General features: G+C 41.8%; 1 protein-coding gene across 8 annotated transcripts in view; it reads left to right on the plus strand.

The window, feature by feature from the left end:
- The window catches only part of FER (FER tyrosine kinase), a 268,182-nt gene that overhangs the window by 14,344 nt on the left and 228,958 nt on the right, over positions 1 to 24,880 (plus strand). For all 8 annotated transcript variants that reach the window (XM_061623654.1, XM_061623709.1, XM_061623700.1 and 5 more), the window contains exons 2-5: positions 8,655 to 8,759; positions 9,823 to 10,090; positions 18,013 to 18,186; positions 18,880 to 18,979. In XM_061623654.1, coding sequence (XP_061479638.1) covers positions 9,884 to 10,090; positions 18,013 to 18,186; positions 18,880 to 18,979 — 481 coding nt within the window. In that variant the 5' untranslated portion in view covers positions 8,655 to 8,759; positions 9,823 to 9,883. The remainder of the gene's footprint in view (positions 1 to 8,654; positions 8,760 to 9,822; positions 10,091 to 18,012; positions 18,187 to 18,879; positions 18,980 to 24,880) is intronic.

A 24,880-nucleotide genomic window follows, 5' to 3' on the forward strand; every position in this document is an offset into this window, starting at 1 on the left:
GTGATCAGTCTCCCAACTTCTCAGAGCCGCTTGTTCTTAAACGGCCTGACCTCCTCCTCCATTGCTGCGATACTCACTGGCATCATCGCTCTGTAGGGGAGAGGGGAGCCTCCATCCCCTGAATCTGCTTGAAAGGCTTCAGCAGGGACCTGGACATTCTCCAGCTGGGGAAGAGCTGGAGTTGTGTTCTCAGGGATTCCACTTGTTCCTTCTTCTGGGTCTGGTGCCACTGCCTCCTCCTCCTCCTCCGGGGAGTCCTCTGAAGTGGCCATGACAGAAGAGGACAACAAAAAAGGTAGAACACGAGCCCTATTCCAAAAGATTAGAGAAATTAAAGGGAAATTTAAATCAAGAGTAGGGAATCAACAGGGAAACACACTGACTGACCAAGATGAAATAAAAGGAAGATGAAAGCAATACATTGACGAACTCTATAAAAGAGATGCAAGGGTGACATTCATTCACGGAGGAACCGTTGATGAAGAACCAGAAATTTTAGAATGTGAGGTGAAAGCTGTTCTGAAAATACTTGGAAGAAACAAATCACCAGAAACAGATGGGATACCAATAGAGTTGCTACAAGTTAGTGAGACGGAATCTGTCCAAATTTTGACAAGAATTTGTCAAGAAATATGGAAAACTAAACAATGGCTAACAGAGTGGAAGCGTTCAATATATATCCCAAAGAAAGGGGATCCCAGGGAATGCAGTAATTATCAAACTATTGCCTTAATATTCCATGCAAGAAATGTTCAAGATTCTACAGCAAAGGCTCTTATCATATATGGAGCGAGAAATGCCAGATGCCCAAGCTGGATTTAGAAAGGGAAGAGGTACCAGAGATCATATCACAAACATACGTTGGATAATGGAACGGACCAAGGAATTTCAGAAGAAAATCACCCTGTGCTTTATCGATTACAGCAAAGCCTTTGATTGTGTAGATCATGAAAAACTATGGAATGCTTTAAAAGAAATGGGGGTGCCACAGCATCTGATTGTCTTGATGCGCAACCTATACTCTGGACAAGAGGCTACTGTAAGGACAGAATATGGAGAAACTGATTGGTTCCCAATCGGAAAGGGTGTGAGACGGGTGCATTTTATCACCCTGTTCGTTTAATCTGTATGCAGATCATACAGAAAGTGGGATTGGACCAAGATGAAGGTGTGAAGACTGGAGGGAGAAATGCCAATAATTTAAGACAATACCATACTACTAGCAGTAACCAGTAATGATTTGAAATGAACGCTGTTGAAAGTTAAAGAGGAAAGCAAAAAAGCAGGACTACAGCTGAACATCAAGAAAACTGAAGTAATGACAACAGAAGGTTTATGTAACTTTAAAGTTGACAATGAGGACATTGAACTTGTTGAGGATTATCAATACCTTGGCACAGTCATTAACCAAAATGGAGGCAATAGTGAAGAAATTAGAAGACGTCTAGGACGGGAGGGCAGCTATGAGAGAATGAGAAAAGGTCCTCAAATTCGAAGATATATCACTGAACACTAAAGTCAGGATCATTCAGATCATGGAATTCCCAATCTCTATGTATGGATGTGAAAGTTGGATAGTGAAAAAAGTGGATAACAGAAAAATCAACTGTTTTGAAGTGTGGTGTTGGAGGAGAGCTTTGCAGATACCATGGTCCATGAAAAAGAGAAATAATTTGGTGTTAGAACAAGTTAAACCAGAACTATAATTAACAGCTAAAATGATGAAACTGAAGTTATCATACTTTGGACACATAATGACAAGACATGATTCAGTAGAAAATACAATAACGCTGGGAAAAACAGAAGGGAATAGAAAAAGAGGAAGGCCAAACAAGAGATGGATTGATTCCATAAAGGAAGCCACAGACCTGAACTGACAAGATCTGAACAGGGTTGTTTATAACAGATGCTCTTGGAGGTCGCTGATTCATAGGGTCGCCCTAAGTCAAAATCAACTTGAAGGCACATAACAAACCATGAAACAAAATAATAAAACAGCAGGTTAAATTGCAAGCTTTGCAGGATGAGGACATCCAGTACACTGTGGGTCTGTATAGGACTCAGACAGTGTCTGCTATGCCATTGCATATGTGCATAGTGACTCTACAACAGCAGCATATAGGCTTGGATCCAAACTGAGCATTTTGCTTGGGAATGCTCCTTCTGGCAGAAGTGAAGTTGGGATCCGAGCCAGAGAGTAGCTGTGTCAATAGAAGCAACAGCATGCAGTTTTTATAGACTGTCAATCATAGTATGAAGCCTTTAATGAGTTTACAGTACTGAGCTAGTTGTTGAGGATGTAACAGCAATTTCCTAGACTACATTTTGCATATTTATGAGTGCCTATGTTGACTTCCTGTTCTACCCAGATTGTCAAAAAGAGAAGAATCTTACCTATATGCATTGTTAATGGATAGGATGGTGCTTTATTAATTAGCCAGCAGGTTTTTTCATACGGATTCATCTAAGAAGTAGATGATGAGTGACTCAAAGAAATTATGACAACGAGCCTCAAGTTTGGTCTGTAAGTTTAGAGTAGGTTGTACCTGTATCCAGGTCTGAGTTATTAGAGGCCAAACTGCATAATACTGAGAATGAGAGAGCATGTTCTTGAGTATCGACCAAAAAGGAATCTTTATTCTTATATGCCATTTTGTAGGAGTTTAGTAATCCCATTGTTTTGTTCATTTGTAACAAGAGTTAATCTCTCCAATAATGTTCATATCTAATTGTGAAACCATATGGGGTATTTTTTTATTGAAGCAAACCTTTATTTTCATTTGCTGTCATTTCTGATTTGTGTTGTCGTTAAATTGCAAGTAACGGTAGGTAGCACCTAAATCAAATCATGCTGACATCAAGAAAAGTGAAATTTTGTTTTCATTGTTCTACGTCAATAATCACAATATGAAACTGAACAAAAAGAAAGGATATGTTTGTGGAGCAAGTGTCATACAAAGTTTTCTAACCATATAAGGAAAAGGATGTAAAGGGCCAGCTAAAGTTCACCCCTACAGTGAGTGGCTCAGGGGTTACGTGTCCTGCCACCTGTGCAGCCTTGGGCAAGCTGCATAGTCCCAAGGAGTGCAGTTGCCCCCCAGCTGGCAGTTGCGGACAAGGAAGGGGCTGGCTTGTGCAGTTGTGGCAAGCTGAGCGGGCCCTAGCCATCTGGGGAGGACTTGCTTCAGAGGAAGGCAATGGTAAACCCCCTCTGAATACCGCTTACCATGAAAACCCTATTCATAGGGTCACCATAAGTCCAGATAGACGTGAAGGCAGTCCATTTCCAAGGAAAAGGGGGAATGTTCCTTTTTTAAAGTCTGGTGATCACAGAGAACTTCAAATGCTGATGCAGATGGTATTAACTGTAAAAACATTGAAATACCATGAGGAGTCAAAAAACAATTCTGTCTTCGGTAAAATTATATTGGGTTGTATTCAAAGAAATCTCCGCATTTGCACAAAGACTTTTGCTCTGATTCCAACCTAGTGAGAAGGGGCTAGCCAGCCCAGAAAGACCAGCAACAAAGGCAGTGGAAGAGTAAGGCCAAACACTGGGCCTGAAGCAGAACCTGTGTACCAAGGGAACCCCAAAAGCAGCACCCTCTGAGCCTGATCTCCTGACTGCCTCTCCAGTTGGAGTCCAACTCTCCCTATCACTACTGCCAGCACCAAGCAAGGACTGAACAAATGGAGAGAAGAAGGGAGTGCTAGACTCCACGCCAGGTGACTGGCCCTTTAAGCTTATCTCTCAGGGAAGAGACAGTGCATGAGACTTACAGTGTGTAACATAAAAGGAATTTGGACTTTGGTCTATCAGAGCAATATGAACATTATGAGACCTGCTGGTAAATCCATCTTGTCCAGCATTCTGTTCTTGCAGTGGGCAACCTGATGTCTAAGGGAAGCCCACAAGCAAGACCAGAGTGCATCAGCACTTTCCTCATTTATGATTCCTAGCAACTGGCATTCAAAGGCATACAGCCTCTCATAGTGGACATAGAAGATAGCTATCAAGACTAGTAGCCATTGAAAGCCTTATCCTCCATGAATTTGTCTAATCCTATTTTAGAGCCATCTAAATTGGTATCCATCACTACTTCTTAGTAATGAATTCCATGGTTTACCTATATGCTGTGTGAAGAAGTACTTTCTTTTGTCTGTCCTGAATCTTCCAGCATTCAGCTTCATTGGGTGACCGGAGTTCTAATGTTATGAGAGGGAGAAAAACTTCTCTATCACTTTCTACACATCACACATAATTTTATACACCTCTATCTTGTCTCTTACGTATTCTCTAATCTCTCTCCAATGTTGTAACCTTTCCTCATTAGGGAGCTGCTCCATCCCCTTGATCATTTTGGTTGCCCTTTTCTGAACCTTTTGTAGTTCTACAATATCCTTTTTGAGGTGAGGTTACCACAAGACTGCACAGCTCTATGAGTGCAACCTTACCACAGATTTGTATAATGGAATTAACAATATCGCCAGTTTTATTTTCAGCCCATTTCCCAATGATTCTTAACATGGCATTTGCCTTTTCTACATCTTCTTCACAGTGGGTGGACATCTTCATTGAGCCTTCCACCATGACCCCAAGGTCTGATTTCTTGGGGTCATGGCCAGTTTAGACCTTGTGAGTGTATATGTGCAATTAGGAATTTTTGCTCCAATGTGCATCAGTTTACACTTGTTTACATTGAATTGCATTTGCTATTTTACTGCCCATTCACCCAGTTTGCAGAGGTCCTTTTGGAGCTCCTTCAACTCCCTTTTTGTTTTAATCATATTGAACAATTTGGCATCATTTATTTATTTATGTATTAAATTTGTATCTTGCTGTTCCTCCCAGTAGGAGCCCAGGGCAGCAAAATTGTCTATCTCACTGCTCCCCCCCAGCTCCATATTTTATGAATGAGTTAAGAAGCAAAGGTCCCAATAGCGATCTTTGGGGAGACTCCACTTTCTACATTCCTCCACTGGGAGAAGTGTTCATTTATTCCCGCTCTCTGCTTCCCGTTTCTTAACCAGTTACTGATTCATAAGAAGATCTCTCCTGTCATTCAGTGGCTGCTAAGCTTGCTCTGGAGCCTTTGGTGAGATACTTTGTCAGAACTTACGGCTTATCCACATGGGAGTGTTATTTTGTACTAAAAACACTGTTTTTACTTCTGTTTTCTATTTGCACTGTCCACAGTAGGGGCTCAATGCCAGCTGCAAACACAGTGTTTTCTATTCACCTGTGAGGGGAGGGAACAATCATGCAGTTTCTTAATGACCACACTCTTTAACATTTCCACTCCCTCTGGTTGCTTGGCAACCAAACATGCTCAGTTTGTTCTACCAGCTGCAGTAGGTTCCATTAAAAAGTGTGATTATTTGTATTTTTACTGGTATGATACAGCTGAAATACAAATCTTTGTTTGAGCAGTGTTATGCTTTTGTGCACAAGTTAGGGGTGAAAGAAAAATAACATTACTGTTTGCAGCAACATAAAAAAGGCTAGCAGAATGGAGGAGAGCAGCCAGAAATTGCTAGTCAGCCTACAGGAAACAAAATGAAAGAAGGGAGGGGGAGATAGTGGCGTGGAGAGGGAAACAATGAACACACCCACCTAAAAGCATAATAATAATAATAATAATAATAATAATAATAATAATTTAATTTGTGGGTCGCCTGTCTGGCCAATGGCCACTCTAGGCGACGTACAATTTAACAACAATACATTACATCATAATAAAATACATCATAGAATACATTATAACAATAAAACAATTCCAGTACGGAGTAGTAGGCTATTCGTCGTAAAAATTTAACCCTCCCGGGAAGTCCCAAAGGCCTGTCTGAAGAGCCAGGTCTTCAAAGCTTGGCGGAATACATTCAGGGAAGGGGCATGCCGAAGGTCATATGGGAGGGAGTTCCAGAGAGTGGGGGCCGCCACTGAAAATGCCCTCTCTCTTGTCCCCGCCAACCTAGCTGTTTTAGTTGGCGGGATTGAGAGAAGGTCCTGTGTGGCTGATCTTGTTGGGCGGCATGGTTGGTGGCGCTGGAGGCACTCCATCAGGTAAACTGGGCCGAGACCGTATAGGGATTTAAAGGTTAATACCAACACCTTGAATTGGGCCCGGAAAATAACTGGAAGCCAGTGTAGGTCGAACAACACTGGAGTGATGTGTTCCTGGCGGCGACAGTTTGTAAGTAGTCGAGCCGCAGCATTTTGTATAAGTTGTAATTTCCGGACCGTTTTCAAGGGTAACCCCACGTAGAGCGCATTACAGTAATCCAACCGAGAGGTGACCAGGGCATGTACCACCAGTGGGAGCTGATGAGCAGGAAGGTAGGGCTGCAGTCTACGAATGAGGTGTAATTGATACCAAGCTGCCCAGCTCACTGCCGAAATCTGAGCCTCCATGGACAGCTTGGAATCAAGAACAACCCCAAGACTGCGGACCTGGTCCTTCAGGGGCAATTTCACCCCATCGAACACCAGGTCAACATCTCCCAACCTTCCCTTGTCTCCCACGAGTAGCACCTCAGTCTTATCAGGATTCAACTTCAGCCTGTTCCTTCCCATCCATCCACTCACGGATTCCAGGCACTTGGACATGGTCTCCACAGCTGACTCTGGTGAAGATTTAAATGAGAGATAGAGCTGAGTGTCATCCGCATATTGGTGACACTGCAGCCCAAATCTCCTGATGATTGCCCCCAGCGGCTTCATATAGATATTAAATAGCATGGGAGAGAGGATAGAGCCCTGTGGCACACCACAATTGAGAGGCCAAGGGTCTGAAACCTCCTCCCCCAATGCTACCTGTTGATGCCTATCGGAAAGAAAGGAATGGAACCACCGTAGTACAGTGCCTCCTATTCCCGATTCCTCCAGGCGATGTAAAAGGATACTGTGGTCGACAGTATCAAAAGCCGCTGAGAGATCGAGGAGGACAAGAAAGGTGAATTCTCCCCTATCTAATGCCCTCCTCATATCATCAACCAGAGCGACCAATGCTGTTTCAGTTCCATGTCCAGTCCTGAAGCCCGATTGGTATGGATCCAAACAATCCGTTTCATCCAAGTGTGTCGACAACTGATTAGCCACCACTCGCTCAATGATCTTGCCCAGGAATGGTAGATTCGAAATTGGGCGAAAGTTATTCAAAACTTGGGGATCCAAGGAGGACTTCTTTAAGATGGGCTTTACAATTGCCTCCTTGAGTGCTAATGGCATTACACCCTCCTCCAAGGATGCATTGACCACCGCCTTAATGGAGGAATACAGTGCAGTGGATCAGCTTTTTCCTCTACTTTCTGTATTATCAGTGGATTGGGTTAGTACAGATTTACAGGGGGGAAACTGTGTGATAGCTTCTGTTTGTTGGTAACATCATGTGAACCATGTGGATTAAAAGGAGATGTGAGTAGCACCAAACACAGTAAACCACCATGTAGATGAGCCCTTGGAGTTCTCTAAGGTTCTGTAACCTGTACCACCCACCGTAAAGCTGATGTGTGTTGTGGGATCCTGCTCAAGCTCAGGACAGAAAATTTACTGGCTTAATCTTGATCAACATGTTAAAAGAATGTTGTGTTAAGTATTTAAAGCTATGAAAAGGCCACATTGCTTTCTACATCTCTTGATTTTTCATTATATTGTCCTTGATGAAATAGATGTATCTGCTTTACGTACATGAAGAACTTAGAGTAGTCATTGAAAGCTTTAGATTTACATTCCAATCTATAATCACTAAATTTTTCACTAATTTGATAGAGATTGTATTAGAAAACCAGTATTTCAGAATTAGTCAATAACTTAATTTTCTTCTTGGAGACGTTGCAGTGGGGAATTCCTACACACTTAGTGTTGCCTGTCTATTTTGTATCTTGGATTGAAGGGAGACTTATTTTTGATACTCTTGCCCATTCAGAAATAATGCAATATATTATTACAGGCTTATACAAATGGGGCACTTACCCACATTGAAGAACCTTCTTTATACTGTTTGCATTTCATTACTGTTTAACCCTGAGGCTATGAGGAATGTGGGTGTTGTTTCTGCAAGGCTAATGAATGTATATTTTGGATTTATATTGTTTGCTCTTTTTGTCTGCTGTGGAATTCTGGTACAGTGTTACTGACTTTGATCTTTGTCAGTAGATTGTAAAGAATATGGACTGCTGTGGAGTTGGAGGCGGAACAATTGTGGATTTTATGTACTTGTTGACACCAACAGAAGCATATGAATTCCATTGACTGGTTATCAATAGTGTTTTGTATCTGTTTGAAGTTCTCTGTGATCATCAGGTATTGCAAGATCATGTGAGCACTTGCCTTTTACTCTTTGGCCCTGGCAGATAATCGGGCCCAAGGGTAAGCAAGTGCATTGAGCAAAAAGCAGGCTGCCTGGAGGGGCCAGAAGAAGCAAGCCTGGTGGTATACAGGGAGGGCTTAGGGGCTTCAGCACCTGAATTCTTGGAATGAGAGAAGCCAGCAAGGAAGATTATGGAGTCTGGCACCAATGTGCCAGGTGTAGTTGCCTGCAATTTCCTCAGCTTGACATGCAGACCTGGTAGTACAGTGTTTGGCACACAGGGCTCCCCCTTCAGGATGCTTCTGGCTGGCTGGCAAATGAGATCACTTTTTTCGTTTCATATAGAGTTAGAAGATATAACAAGAACAAACGGAATTGGAAAAGCTGAGCCAAGAACCAGGGCCCAGGTGTTGGAAAAATAGATTTGTAGGAAGATAACATTTTAAAAAGGTATGTATACTACATTTTATTTTCTTGCTGTCAAGCATAGCTGGAGAAGATCTCTCTGCCATTAATCATTCCGAACAGTGTGCCCCACTTAGGGCACTTACTTGCACTTCTTCAGAAATAGATGGAGATGTTCCTTTCCTAGAAAATGCTTTGTGGGCATGGGCTGACTAGAACTCTTGTCACATTTCACTTCAGTTTTGTTATTCATGGTGCTGATACAATTTTTTGTGCTTCCTTTCAAACATATGCTTCTTCCTTCTAGTGAGCTTTTAACTTTTTATAAAGTATCTGTAAAAAATGTTATATGAGCTGAACCACTTTGGATTTAATATAAATGTGCAAGACTTTTTTTTAAAAAAAAGTATGCAATTCCTAAATACTGGCAGGTAGTTCATTGTGAGGAATAATAATTTGCATTTCTGGAATTATTCTGAAGAAATGTTATTAATTACATAAGGATTCTTATCAGTTTGGAATATTCCAGCAACAGTAGTTACACAATTTTGCTGTGTTTTGTGATATGTTTTAAAGAACTGTCTCTCAAAATTTGATTTTGGCTAAGGTGTGGTAAAGCTTGACCAACTGGCACATTTGAATGCTACAGGCTGTTTGGCTTTGTCACTCTCTGGGAATAGTCCACACTTCTAAGCCTATAGCCTAAGCATTTTATTGGTTGTGGCTCTGTAGAAGCTAAAGACCTCTGATTGCGCTGGAACAGTGTAGCTGTGTTGTCCCCCAAACCTACTGGACTCTGAGCATATTGTTAATGACACATTACACACAGCCATTTTTGAGCATTTGGTGGCATTTTTCAGTCAATCATCCATGGGTGTTTGTAGCAGGAGCTGGCAGGGGTGAGTGATGTGTGTGGACTGGGGGACACCTAACTTGAGCACTGTAACCGTTTCAGAGTTGCAATATGCCTCTCTTTTTGAGGCCTCTGTAGCTGAGTTTCTTCTTGTTTTAAGTGCACTTAGTGTTACATAGAACCTTTGCCACAGAAATGTAGCATTCATAGGTTCCCCTTTTGACATCTTTCTCATTAATCTTGTTCTGCCTACAGATGTGTTGACCAGAAGAATCCCTCTCTAGTGGTCCTTGATAAATTTAGTGCCTTATAAAAGATGGGGTTTGGAAATGACCTGAAGCATTCTCATGAAGCTTTGGTAAAACTGCAAGATTGGGAATTACGGCTACTAGAAACTGTGAAGAAATTTATGGCTATGAGAATAAAAAGTGACAAAGAATACTCATCCACTTTACAGAATCTTTGCAATCAGGTTGATAAAGAGAGTACTTCACAACTGGATTATGTTAGTAATGTATCTAAGGTAAGAAAACTACGCAGAACTTGAACTGGGCAAATGTTTAAAATAGTGCATATGGTACTTTGCAAATAATTTTTAAGAGGTGTTTAAGGGTTCACTCCTAAGCATACTTATCTGGGACAAAGCACCATTGATCTGATGGACTTACATCTGAGTAACCATGCTTAGGATTGCACTTTTAATCTTTGAGTTGTTCAACTAATAATAATAATAAATAATAAAATAATAAAATTTTATTTATGAGTCGCCTATCTGGCCGAATTAACGGTCACTCTAGGCGACGTACATTTACATATTAAAATACAGTAAAAACCAATGAAAACCAAAACAGTAATTAATGTACCAGTATTAAAAACAACCTACCCCAGAGATCCCATAGGCCTGCCTGAACAGCCAGGTCTTCAAGGCCTGGCGGAAACCTATCAGGGAAGGGGCATGGCGAAGATCAAAAGGAAGGGAATTCCAGAGGGTAGGGACCACAATCGAAAATGCCGTCTCTCTGGTCCGTACCAGCCTCACTATCTTAACTGGTGGGACCGAGAGAAGGTCTTGTGTGGCTGATCTCGTCAGGCGGCATAATTGGTGCTGCTGGAGGCGCTCCTTCAGATAAACTGGGCCGAAACCGGATAGGGCTTTGAAGGTCAACACCAACACCTTGAATTGGGCCCGGTAAGCAACTGGTAGCCAGTGTAGATCTACTAACACCGGCGTGATATGATCACGGCGACGGCTGTTCTTAATCAAACGTGCCGCTGCATTCTGTATCAGTTGTAATTTCCGGACCGTTTTCAGGGGTAGCCCCATGTAGAGCGCATTACAGTAGTCTAAGCGGGAGAAGACCAGGGCATGTATCACCCGTGGGAGCAGATGGGCAGGAAGGTAGGGTTGCAGTCTCCTTATCAGATGTAATTGATACCAAGCTGCCCGGCTCACTGCCAAGACCTGAACCTACTTAAAGTTTTTTGGGGAAATGTGCTTGGGGTGACTTACTGAGTGACTTGGCTGTCTGACTTATTGAGGGACTGATCAAATGAGTCATTCTGCCTGTGAATTCCTTCTAACTGTTGGTCCAATTACTTGTATTTGTGTTGTGTTCAACTAACTGTTTAACTACTGGTATAGCTCAGTGGGGAGGAGAGCCTGGCTGGGAGTCCAGAGTCTGTGACTTCAAATTCCCGCTCGTGTCTCCTGGGTGTAAAAGGCCAGGTAAAGATCACCCCCACAGTGAGTGGCTCAGGGGTTACGTGCCCTGCCACCTGTGCAGCCGTGGGCAAGCTGCATAGTCCCAAGGAGCCCAGTTGTCCCCCAACGCAGTTGCGAATAAGGTAGAAGCTGGCTTGTGCAGCTGTGGCAAGCTGAGCAGGCCCTAGCCAGCTGGGGAGGACTAGCCTCAGAGGGAGGCAATGGTAAACCCCCTCTGAATACTGCTTACCATGAAAACCCTTATTTATAGGGTAGCCATAAGTCGGGATTGACTTGAAGGCAGTCCATTTCCATTTTCAACTAATTATTTATGTGAATCAGTTGGCCTAATGAAGTGCATTTAAAGAAGTTAATATCATAAACTCTTTGAGATCATTGGGCAATCTCTGAGCTGAAGTCAATTTTAAAAACAATCTTATAGGTATGGGCTTGATGTGTTAGAATGCCTCACTCATCTGGTATAAATATCTTTGGACTGACTGAGCTTGCCTTGCTTGAATGTCTGTTTTCATAGTCAATTATAGTAAGAACTGTTTTTGTAACGTTATCATTTTAAATGTTATCTAGACTGTCTAATAAAAACAAACAAAAGTAGATGCAATACTGAACACTTTCACCTTTATATTTGTTAGATGCATAAGCTCTCTTCACAGGTTATAGCTCCTCCCCATGTGTACAATGATGTGTGGATGGTAAGTGGAAGCAGACTCCGCCCCTCCTGTTTGCATATTTGAATGCATGTTGGTAACTCTGCTTGTGTGTAGAAGGGTACTCATGGTGGCAGGGATCTCTGCTTTTTCAGGGTTCCTGATCACATTGATGTGCATTGCACACAAGTGTTTCAGTGCATTGAGGCTGGTACCTATTGCCACATGCCATCCACAAATTCATGGTAGACATAGAATCCTAATTCATGGAGAGGGTTAAAGAACCTCCAACTTCCAGAATGGTAATTGTGGGCTGTTTGCATGGTTTCCTTGCTGCTTCCCCCCCCCCCAAATTACATTGCATAGAAACGAAACATTCATGTATGATGGCTTTTCTCTAACTTAAGCAGACAATAGCTACAATTATTGCTTCTTGTAAGAGGTTAGGTTCTTCCACCAATGTTCTAAATAAACAGAAATCTGAAAGGTGCAGGAGGAGCATAAGATTGCCAAGAGTGGGAAGGTTCTGAGTTTCCATACATTTCATAAAAAGCAACGGTAGCCAGAAGAAAAAAATCTCCAAAATAGCTGAGCAATGCCTTAATGAAACTTGAGAGCTTGCCATGCTTTTTTGACATTTTGGTTGGTTTCAGAAAAGGTTATGCCAAACTGCAGATCATAAATCTCATGTATTTATAAAATCAGTTTCAGTTACATCTCTATCTCTCAGTATGCCTAATGCCTAATTCTCACTTTTGTAATACACTTTGGTTTCCTGATTAATTCTGCTTAACAGTTATATGGTCCTGACTAACAGTGCAATCCTAATCATGTTTACTCAGAACTAAGTCCTATTGAACTCGCTGGGGCTTATTTTCATGTAAGTGGGGTCAAGATTGCAGCCTTAGCTGTTTTTTTCACTCTGATTCAACAATAAGAACAAGATAGGGAGAAACTGCGACTGTTGTCAAATTATGGCTCCAGTAACTTACAATTACAGTATACTGACTAGGAAAAATACAGCAGGGCTGCTTGTCTTTGCTTTTTTGTTTTGAGTGTGTGTGTGGGGAGGGCCATGCCTAGTCTTCTAGTGGTTTGTTGTAGATGATCAGGTGAGTGCATAATGACAAATCTGGAGGTCTTAGTTTGAAAGACTTGCTGTTCAGTCTACACTGACTCTCTTAGCATATATCCTCACTGTAGACTAGCACAATGGATTCATATTCTCTTGCTGTCATTTACCTCTCAATCCCTGTTTTCATTTTTGGAAAATCATTTCCCTGGTATGGTGTAGTTGGACCTCTTGGGTCTCTCCCCTTTGTTGTTCCCCATGGCCTTCCCAGTCCTACACTGTGTTTACCATTCTACAAGAATGGGGAGGAATATACTCCCCATCCCCAGATGTGTGGGGTGAATGCTCCAAAGGCAGTAAAAATTACACTGTTGGCAGACATGCTTTTACCTCTTCTGCCAATGATTGGATTATGTGGTTTCTGATACCTGTGTGCTTGAACAGAATACCAGGTAAGCTGAAGTCTTGACATCTACTTGTGAACCATTTGGTCTTCTTCTAATGCACATTATACAGCCACCAGAGTGGCTTTATACTATAGCCAGCGTGGATTTTTCACATTCCGCAATGTTAAATTGAAAATACCCTCATGCCATTCTGATGCTTACCATAAGCTCATTTCAAAACAAAACCTTACAAAACTTATAGTCCTGAACTCAGAAACGCTTGCTTAACAACCCTCTCAATTTTCATGGCAATACACAAAACAGTCAGAGAGAATCGAGAGTTCAAAGTCCAAAAAGAAAGAAAAAAAAAACAGAGCCCTTTTTGACTTTCTTCTCAGAGTTCTCATAATCTGTTGAAATTCATTAAAAATCAGCCATGTTCACAGAATACCTGTAATCCTAATACTGATCTTGCTGCATACTGTGACCTTCATCTTCTGCAGTTTAAAAGTTAAAAAAAGTGCCTGGCTGATTTTTAATTAATTTAAGAAATTTTGACTTGAAGCCAATGATAGCATCAGGCATGCTCAGTAAGAACCAACTGTCAGTGTTCTAAAAGCCAGACTCCCAGCTGCTTGTTTTGGCTAATGAGAGGGCTACACCCACACAAGACTTTGATTTCACTTGAGACAGTTACGGTTTCCCTCAAAGAATCCTGGGAAGTGTAGTTTGTGAAAGGTCCTTAGAGAAGACTCCTATTCCCCTGAGAGAATGGTTTAACAGTTAGCCACTCTGATTGAAGGTCTGTGAGGGGAACAGGGCATCTCCTATCAACTGTCAGCACCCTTCACTAACTACACTTCGCAGGATTCTTTGAGAGAAGCCATGATTTTCCAAAGTGTAATAGAGGCCTGGTGTGGATGGGGTCAGGGACAGCTTTGTTTTAAATTTAGGTGGGAGGCTACATGGGCCTTCTGTAGAATAAAAAGGTGGGGGAAACGCTGAAAAGCAATGATACTAACAATGTTTTCTTTTTGGAAAGGAAAGGGGCTTCCCTTCTGCCCAGTGCCCACCCACCCAATCTCTCCCCCGCCCCTCCCCCTCCCCTCCCCCAAGTCAGTGTTGGACTACGACCTGGGAGACCAGGGTTCGAATCCCCACACAGCCATGAAGCTCACTGGGTGACCTTGGGCCAGTCACTGCCTCTCAGCCTCAGAGGAAGGCAATGGTAATACCACCGCTGAATACTGTTTACCATGAATACCCTATTCAAAGGATCACCTTAAGTCCGGTCGACTTGAAGGCAGTCCATTCCCATTTTCAAACATGATTGCACAGAAATAAATCTCACTCAAAAAGTATGCAAATGACCAAACCCACCCTTCCTTCTCCTCCCTCCTATCTCCTCCCTCTTGCCCCTTCCCTCCCCCTCCCTTTGCCCCTCCCTCCCCTCCCTTTGCCCCTCCCTCCCCCTCCCCTTCCAATTCCCTCCTTTCCCATCTCCCTCCCCTTCCAATTCCCTCCTTTCCCATCTCCCTCCCTCCCCTCACTTTGCCCCTCCCTCCCCCTCCCCTTCCAATTCCCTCCTTTCCCATCTCCCTCCTTCCCCTCCCCTTCCTCCTCCCCATGGTCTGTTTTACCTATCTTAAGCATGATTGTACGGAAGTAAATACCATTGAACTCTATAAGTATGCAAATGGTCAAACCTGCCCTCCCCTTCCTTTGTTCCCTCCAGTATGGTCCTTCCCCCTCCCCCTCCTCCCCAATGGTCAGTTTTACCTATCCTAATCATGATTGCATAGTAAATCTGATTGAACTCAATAATCATGCAAATGATCAGACCTGCCTTTCCCCTCCTTCCCATTTCCTCTCCCTTCCTCCCCTCCCCTCTTCCTCCTTCCTCCTCCCCTGCCCACTTCAGCCTTCCTTTCCTTCCCCCCCCGGTCAGTTTTACCTATCCTAAGCATAATTGCATGGGAGTAAATCACACTGAACTCAATAAACTTGTAAATGATCAAATCTGCCCTTCTCCCATCCCCCTTCTGGCTGCTCCCATCCCAGTCCTCCCCTCTGCCTTTCCTCTCCTCCTCCCTTCCCCATCCCCTGTGTTCAGTTTCACCTATCCTAAGCATGATTGCAGGGGAGTAAATCCCACTTAACTCAGTAAGCAATGCAAATGATCAATCCACTCTCAGCAAACTTGCACAGGATCCCATATCTTACCTTCCAGATTAAAAAGCAGGGAAATTCACATGTACCTATAGCCCATAGGTATTTCTATCAAACTTTAAAAAGCAGGGAAATTGGGCAGCTCTAGTGAATGCACCAGGGGAGCAGGAGACCTGACCTCCTCTCGAGATATTGTACTGCCTTACAAATTTGTCAAAATGCAAACACAGTTTGGGTTGGTCTTTCACAGTCCAATTCACTTGCTGTGTAGCTTGAAAGAATTTGGTAACGTGCCTCTGAGCATATGGTGAGTAGTGGCAACACCTGCAATCAGCCCAAATAATAGAAAGAAGACATGTTCTGTGCCAATCTTGTTTTAGCAGGGAGGAAGCAATATTATTAAGAAAGTTGATATAGTTCAGATGGTCACTTTAAATGTGTTTGATTTACTTTGCAATTTTAGTGAAGTTTCCTATAGGAAATCATTTTCTTTTGCTTTTATTTCTATGAATATGTGAAGTACAGCAACACTTTGCAAAATTTACACTAAAAACATCTCCAAACATAATTGTGGAATAAGGGCACTGACTTCTGCAGAATAGTCTCCAGTGGACCTCAGAAGTGTCTCAGTTTGCACAAGACAGTGGGAGGTGAAATATATTCTGCAAAATTCTAGGTGTGCTCTATGTTTTTAATTGACTGTGCCCACCTTGCCTTAAATTAAGTGGTTTAAACATAGCAGGCTGAAAACATGCATCCTCTTTTTTTCCAACAGCTAGAGTCATTCCTGAAGTAGCAATACAATTACATATTGTAATCAGTCTGATTTTACATCAAACTGCCGTTTCAGATTCAACAGTTAATGCACCCAAAATAGAAATAGAACATAACTTGCAATATAAAACACAAAAGCCTGTCTTCACTGTCATATGACTTTGACCAATAAAAAGACTTTGAAATTAATGAAAATAAATTTGACACAGATTTCTAGGATGAATAATGAGGGAAATAAACTTTTCTAGTTTAGATTCTCCGTAGAAACATTAGTAACACAGGAAGAAGAACACCAACAAACACACAAAAATATAATTCTCCATTTTTGGAGATGGCAGGTGTTGCCACCACTCAGCATATGCTCAGAGGCATATGTTGCCAAATTCTTCTAAGCTATACAGGATTGGACTGTGAAAGACCAACTCAAATTGTGTTTGCATTTTGACAAATTTGTAGGGCGGTCCAATATCTCAGAGAGGAGGTCAGGTCTCCTGCTCCCCTGGTGCATTCACTATAGCTGCCCGGTTTCCCTGTTTTTAAAAGTTTGATAGAAATATTTATGGGCTATAGGTACGTTCTTAAACTGCAAGGTTTTTTGCCTATTAGTGAATTTATCTTAAGGCATTAATGAAATGCAGATCACTCAAAGTAAAATAAAACAACCTGTTAATAACATGCATTGGAATAAGAAGTGTAAATTACTCTCATTGGGCTTATTAGCAATATAAATCAGTTTAGTGGGTAAACAGAAGCACTTTTTTTTAGTTATTCTCCAAGTTGAGCATTAGTAGTATGGTTTCTTTCCCCTATAAGAATGATAGTTTCATTATAATATCTCCTTTGCCTTTTCTATTCAGCTACTTTTGGGAGTCTTATTTGGAATATTAATTGCGTTCATGGCAGATTTTATTTATTATCACTTTTGCCATCTCGGTTCTTCAATTGCAGTTCTATTAAATTAACAGATAAATCATTTTTTGAACCAAAGAATTGTGGGAGGAAAAAAGTTACTGTTTTCTATTCAAAACATGTATTAGCCCAAGCGCTCCCAATTACCCTACATGATACTTTTATTCTGTAGACTGAGACTGCAATCCTGTATCCAGTTACCTGAGAGTAAGCCATGTTGAATTCAGTGGGACTTACTTCTGAGCAGACACGTATAGGATCATGCTGTGAATGTTGTTGATTGCACCTGTTGTCTTTTTGAAAATCTAAACTCTAATAATTTGCTCCTCAAACTTTCCACCACTATTTATTTTATTTATTATTGCATTTATATCCCACCTTTCCTCTGTGGAGCTCAAGGTGGCATACATGGTTCTCCCTCTCACCATTTGAACGACAAACCTTTGAAGTGGGCTAGTTTGAGAAACAGTGACTGGACCAAAGTCTGCAGAAGTTCAGTAGTAGAATAGTTTCCTTTTAATCTGTTTATTTCCTGGAGCTGGTAAGTTTACACACACACTTAGCAATATAACACAAATTTGTGTGTATAATTGCATTGTCAGGTAGATTATCTGCATGTTGAACCCACAAGTGTGGTCAGTTAGATATTTCTAATCCTCCTGTACAGTGATCTGTATTCATAGGGTTGGAGTAATAAATACTTAAAAAAACAAAACAACCTGAGACAGTTTATGCAAATAATCTCATATATTTTCTTTCTTCAAGTCATGGCTACTCATTGTGCACCAGACAGAACAGCTTAGCAAGATCATGAAAACACACGCAGAAGACCTGAATGCTGGGCCATTGCATAGGCTTACCATGATGATCAAAGATAAGCAGCAAATTAAGAAGAGTTACATAAGTGTTTACCAGCAGATTGAGGCAGAGATGTTCAAGGTATCTCATTCAATCCCTATTTTAATTTTTTAGTTAGTAGCACAAACTCAGTGATCCAAACTGCTTACTGCTCCTTTGTCATGGAACATATTGCTGGAGCTGTTGTTCCTAATGGATGGGTGGGCTCCTTCTGGGAGGAAGGGCAGGATATAAAGAAAAGAAAATAAGTGGGTGGGCAGAGTCTTCTATGTTCTGCTTCCCAGAGGGTTTACCTTGTCAAATCAGATATTCCCAGACTTCTTGGCAAATTAAATTCCATTTCCAGAAACAGTTACTTTTTCAGAAAGTGTGAGCTCTGTTTTATCTGAAAAGGAATATATTCAGAGAAAGTGATATGTGCAGTATAAAGGTTATTTGCTTCCCTGAATGCTCCACAGAACTGCAGATCTTGGTACTGACCACTTTTTACTGGGATGTAACCCCAATTTGAACTAAACCATATTTATATAGCATTCCTGTGGTATCTTTATCTGGAAGACATGATCGAAGGATTAGTTCAAATGCTACTCTGTAGAAGCTGTCAAAATACTTGCGTTTGGTAGTGCTCCTTATAAGGAACAATAATGTTTGTGTAAAAATTGATGTCTAGTTCAGTCTATTTGTCTTGGACAGGCTCTGCATCCTTGCTGCATATTGCTGATACACCTCTTCTCAGGGTATCTTCATACATTTCTGTTTGTTTTTTCTTGATAGGTTACAAAAACAGAATTGGAAAAATTAAAATCTACTTATAGACAATTAATTAAGGAAGTAAATTCTGCCAAAGAGAAGTTCAAGGAAGCTCTGTCTAAAGGTAGGTTCTTAATTATACAGAGATATAAAGAGTATTGCTAGTTGGATCTGCCGTGACCTTTTTAATGATATACTCAAAACGGTGTGCATGGTAAAACCTTGATAGAAGCAGTCAAAAGAAGTAGTTAAGTAATTGGTTAGCTAGTTCAAATAAGTGTGGAATTCAGCCTTGTCCCAGCCCACGAGCAGTCCTAGACAGCCTTTCTTGTCCTTGGGTCCTGTGTGATCTTTTTCTACAGTTGCTGTTTTCTGAGCTCTGTTTCTTCAGGCTATTGGGTTGGATCCAAATAACTGAGTTAAAGTGATACTGGCGCTGTTCTGCAGACTTTTGCACAAGTGCTAGAAGAAGGCCGTGGTGCATGTGGGCACAGTGATGTGAGGTAATTTAACTGTGCAAGTGGGGAGAGTGCTGTTACACTTCTTCCCTGCTGTGGTCTTTCTGGTAGTCATCTGGTTATGGAAAACATGTGTTACGTAACTCATGGAAATTGATTAGTTAGTTTTCCCCATCCTGTACTGTACCAAAGTAAAGCACAAGACAGTGTTCAGTATGGAAATTTTCTGAATTGGTTCCTTGAAATATTTGGAAAGCAGTGATAGGGAGCCTCCAGCCCGCAAGGCCATTGTGGTCAAGCCATGGCCACCTGTTCTACACTTGATGTCATATATGACATCGGGTGTGGGATAGGTGGTTGCTGTTGGGCCAGAAGGGGGTGGGCTTTGTACGTACCTGGAAAGCCATATGCGCAGGGCCCCGTACACCTCTTTAAAGTTTAAAGCTATAGCTGTGTTAGCAGGTGCTGCTGTTCACATTATTGTTTCTAAATTACGGCTATGTAGATGGTAATGGAATTTTTTTTTGAAAAACTATAGTTAGATATCCATGAAATAAAAAGTGATCTGATCTTTCCAGCTTCCTAGTCTAAACTCTGTTTGCTCTAGTTCATAAATTGTTTCCTTTTGATTAATAGTAAAAGTATCAGAGTTGCAAAATGTTTGAATTGCTGCAGTAGTTGACATAAGGAATTTTGTACAAAGTCAAAGTAGCAAATGTGAAATGGATTGCCAAATAGTGCAAGATATCAAAAGTTGTTCATCTGCAGTTACCAGTAGCATGGGAGAAACCATCGTTACTGTTTTATTCGAATACAGAAATACAGTGTGTCAGCAAACAATCACAAATATAGGAGTCTTGCACAGAGCTGTCTGAATCTTGATAAGGAGAACACAAATATGTGCATGTTTATGCCCAACTAATGTGATTGTCAGACTAGGGATTTTGTACTGAAGGAGTGACTTTGAAAAAGAGGTTGGAAGTAATGGTATCAAGTAATTGTATTAACCTCTCAGTGTGGCATTGTAGCTGACATGCCTAATAAAGTTTTCAGAAGTACAAATAAGTGAAGTGTTTAACTGATCTGTTTGTAATAATGTAACAGTGATGACAGGAATACTTTAAACATGTCTAAAAGGACGTTTTTGAAAGGAAAGCATATCAAAGGATTATTCAGAAATTTGTAAACACACTCAAAAGACTTCACTGAATGCTAGTAAGATGTAGGCAAAAGAAGGACAGCTTCTTGAACTTGCAGCTTATTTTACCAAATATGTACACCAGTTCTTTAGTTGGTGTCTGCATGGAGTTGACAAGTTCAAAACGTTCGCCTTGATTATAACAAATATGAAGAACCTATATCCTTTGAGTTGGTGTAGAGAGAGCGTTTTCTGGGACCTGCACAATAATTCTGGTGCTTTGTATAAACCAACTGGCCATTACGGGGCTCTGAGCCTCAGTAGCCAGCTGTAATTTTAAGTATCGAATTGCTGATATCGCAATGGAGCTTTTAATAGTGATATATGCTTTTAAACCTCTGCTGCTTTATTGGCAGTGTGATTGAAACTGTCGCCTGTCTTGATGAAAGGAGATACAAGTTGGATGAATGAATGTGTTTGATGTAACCTGTACACTATCATCATCATAAAAAAAAGAATCTTTGGGAATGAAGAATGATGGGAATTGGCTATTCTAATTAGGATGAAATGAAGGAAATATGTCTCAACTGATCTGGTGTATGGATCTGTGTGCAGCTCCATTCAACAGCCGGATTGTCTAGCAGGCTAATCTAGTTCTGAACAGAGGTAACCAGATTGTCTTGATTGATGATCTCCATTTACTTCCTGTGGTACTTTGAGCATTGCCTTGAAGCTACTTCTGTTATGCTTCTTGTGTGACAGAGAAGGGGAACAGTAAAATTAGTTGTTAGCAGCTTTCACTATACCCACCCTTTTAAAATTAAGGGTCAGTGCAGACAGTGGCACAACATTTTCCTCCTAGGTGGCTTCATGTTAAGTGGCCATTCTTGTGTGGAAAGTAAGGGGAATGTGTGAAATCACCTTTTGTGATTGCTGTGCAATCATGCATCAGTCCCTCTCCTCTGATACAGAAGCAATAGATAGTGGTTACCTAGCAGTTACATAATTTGTTTTCCCTATTTCTTTCTGTTGCATTTGAGATTAACTATTTTTGAGCCTAACTGGCATGAAACTGGATGGGAACTTCTGCTATTACATTCCTAACGCTTGCTCTTAACTGAAACCACTAGCAGTTTCAAGGACATGCTATCTGGAGCCAGATAGGTAGATTCTGCTTGTGGACTGCCAGTTTCTGATACCTGTTACACGGAGAGCAGTGTTCCATGGATCTCCATAAAACTTTCACATGTCAAATCCTATATCATTTGGAAATAGGACAATAATACCTCAGTTAACAAAGTAGATGCATTCCTGGACATTACTTCTTTAATTATTTTTATTTATTGTATTTATTTATTTTATTTATTGGATTTCTAGACCGCCCGACTAGCAAAAGCTCTCTGGGCGGTGAACAACAAAAAATACAAATACATCTCATAAAAATTACATGATAATACTACAAAACATATAAATACAAAGATCAAAATTTCATAATAATTTCCTGTATAAAATTTAAGTTAAAAACGCCATAGAGAAGAGGTAGGTCTTAAGCTGGCGCCAGAAAGACAACAGCGTCGGCGCCATACGCACCTCATTGGGGAGACTGTTCCAGAGTTTGGGGGCCACCTCTGAGAAGGCCCTAGATCTCGTCACCACCCTCCGAGCCTCTCTATGAGTTGGGACTCGGAGGAGGGCCTTCGATGTAGAGCGCAGTGTACGGGCAGGTTCGTATCGGGAGAGGTGTTCCGACAGGTATTGTGGTCCCGCGCCGTATAGGGCTTTATAGGTCAAAACCAACACTTTGAATCTGGCCCGGAAGCATATTGGCAGCCAATGCAAGCAAGCCAGAACAGGTGTTATGTGTTCCGACCGCTTGGTCCTCGTTATTAATCTGGCCGCCACATTTTGGACCAGCTGTAGCTTCCGAACGGTCTTCAAAGGCAGCCCAACGTAGAGCGCATTGCAGTAGTCTAATCGCGAGGTTACCAGAGCATGTACTACTGATGTAAGATCCTCTCTGCTCAGGTAGGGACGTAGCTGGGCTACCAACCGAAGTTTTAACAGAAACTTTGGTACCAAAAGTACGAATAACATGGAAAGAATAGGGATAGGTTCCTACACCCACTCATAGATGGTGGAGGCAGCTTCAACAGGCACTTTAAAGGGTGCCTACCTGACACCCATCTATTCCTCCTCCTCTTCTTTCATGCAAAACAAATACACAGGCTTGTCAGTTTCACTTTAGCAAAGCAAAGGCACAGGCTTGAAAGTTTATCCATAGCAAAGCAAAGCAGGTCAGTTTGACCTTTAAAAAGATCCTTTGAAAGAGCTTCCTTCCTGGAGGATTCTTAACTGAGGTATTACTGTATTGTACTTTCATAAGAAAAACAAACTATTCCTCGTTGGTTTAACCACAGGCTTCTTCTGCTATCTGATATGTGGGGGGTTTTAGTACTTGGGTTCTTGGGTGCATTAGATGTCTTCAGGTGGAAACTTTTTTATAGTACAGAAAGCTGTTGGATCTGAACTGTGTAATATCTTCTGTATATTTTGGAAAGTTGTTTGCTTGCTTTACATTTGAATGCCTCTTAAGATATTGTAATCAAATTTTGTATGATGGTTCCTGAGGTCAAGGAACAGTTTTTGTCTGTTTGGATGCTGTTGGATGCCATTTTGAATCAGGATGGTGGACTGAACCTTTAAAAACTGTGCTTATCTTTTGGTTTCTTAGAGTTCCCAAACAAGGCTTTTAGTTAATAATAAAGACTGGACAACCTATACAAATATCTAATTTTAATATAGTATCTAAAACTTTATAGTTGGATTTGTGAATTCAAGTATTAGCTAATTGGATTCTTTCTTAGCTGAAGTAGCCTTGTAAGTTGCCAGAACTTTACTTGGTTGGACGGTAGCAATATCCTGCATGTGAGCACTCAAGTGGTGATGTAGACAGGCGTTGTGGTGAGCCCACAGACTCTCACCTTGTCACTCTTTTCCCAGAGGTAACATCTGACATGCATGTACCTCTGTATCAGTGCTACCTTCAGTTAAACACAATGTAAAACTCTGAGCTGATAATAGTTTCATATGTGTGACTTGGAACCCTCATTCCTTTGAGGGTGTGTCACAAACATGGTAGGAGGGAGCAGATGGGAAGGGATGGAGGAGGAGCAGCAAAGGTAAAGTGAGGGTGGATTCTGAGTAAGGTTTATAAAGAACAGCTCTTGTCTCCCACATTGTGGAATTCTGTGACCTGAAATGTCTGTTACTTTCCTCCCTGCCTTGGATTCCAGGTCAGATGCTGCTGTAACTGACTATCTGCTCCTCTTACGGGGTTGAATCTAGATCTGCTGTTATGCAAATATAAGGACTCCTTGGATCTAGTGGAAGCTCCCACTGGAAAAGGAAAGGGTGAGGTGATGTTCACCAATTTCCCCTTCCCCTTGCATCCCAAAGCACTACTTCCAATTCTGTGCCAGATAATCTTCCAGTCTTCCTGCAGTGGTGGCTTGTGAGGGGTAGGGCGGTGGAGGTATTGGCATACTCCTTGCATTCTTGTCAGGACAGGTCAGCAGCTCTGCAGGTGTGCATGCAACTGTGGGGCTGCCACCATGAACCTGGAGCTCCAACAACTCCATTGTTGCTGTCCCATGCCTGTCTCAGTGACTTCAGTGCTAGTGCCACTGGAAGAATGCCACTGCCCCCGCCCGCCACCATTGCCCTCCTGAGTAGATTTTGGACATAGGGGTCTTATGTCGCCCCTGGAGACTAACAGAATCCACAGGATTCCTGAATGCCCTGGGGGAGTCCCCAGTAGTTAGAGCAGGTGACCCTGTTGAAATGCTTGTCACGCTGTGGAATAGCAAAGCGTGTTGGGCTCTTGACACGGTTGCCCCGAGTGCCCTCTCCGGCTTTGTAGAGCCCGGTTTCCCCCTTGGTACACCAGTGAGCTAAGGGCAATGAAACAGGCTGGATGATGGCTAGAGCGCAAGTGGCGAAAGGCGTGCTGTGAGGCTGATTGGGCACAAGTAAAACATCATAACCGTGCCTACTGTGTGGTGGTGAGGGTGGCGAAGAAGGCCGCTCCTCTGCCTCCATCGCATCCTCAAGTAGCCATCCGGTGAAGCTTTTCCGTATTGTCAGGGTTCTGTTGACATCAACTCCCAGAAAATGAGTTTTAGACCCTGTGAAGGCCCACTGTGAATTGTTTGCTAGGCCCTTTGAGGGTAAAGTTGCTCACCTCCGTAGCATTCTTGATGCCCCATCCACATATGCTGTAGTCCCCAATGAGGTGTCCAGTGCAATGTCTGCTGCAACTTCTTGGGAACAGTTTCAGTTGATGCTTGTCTGATGGCATTGTGCCATCATGTGAAAACATTTTTGTTTTGACAGGTTTTTGGCCTAGATATTGGTTGACTGCTTTCCTTTT

This window comes from Rhineura floridana, chromosome 1 (genome assembly GCF_030035675.1).
Source record: "Rhineura floridana isolate rRhiFlo1 chromosome 1, rRhiFlo1.hap2, whole genome shotgun sequence".
Lineage (NCBI taxonomy): Eukaryota > Metazoa > Chordata > Lepidosauria > Squamata > Rhineuridae > Rhineura > Rhineura floridana.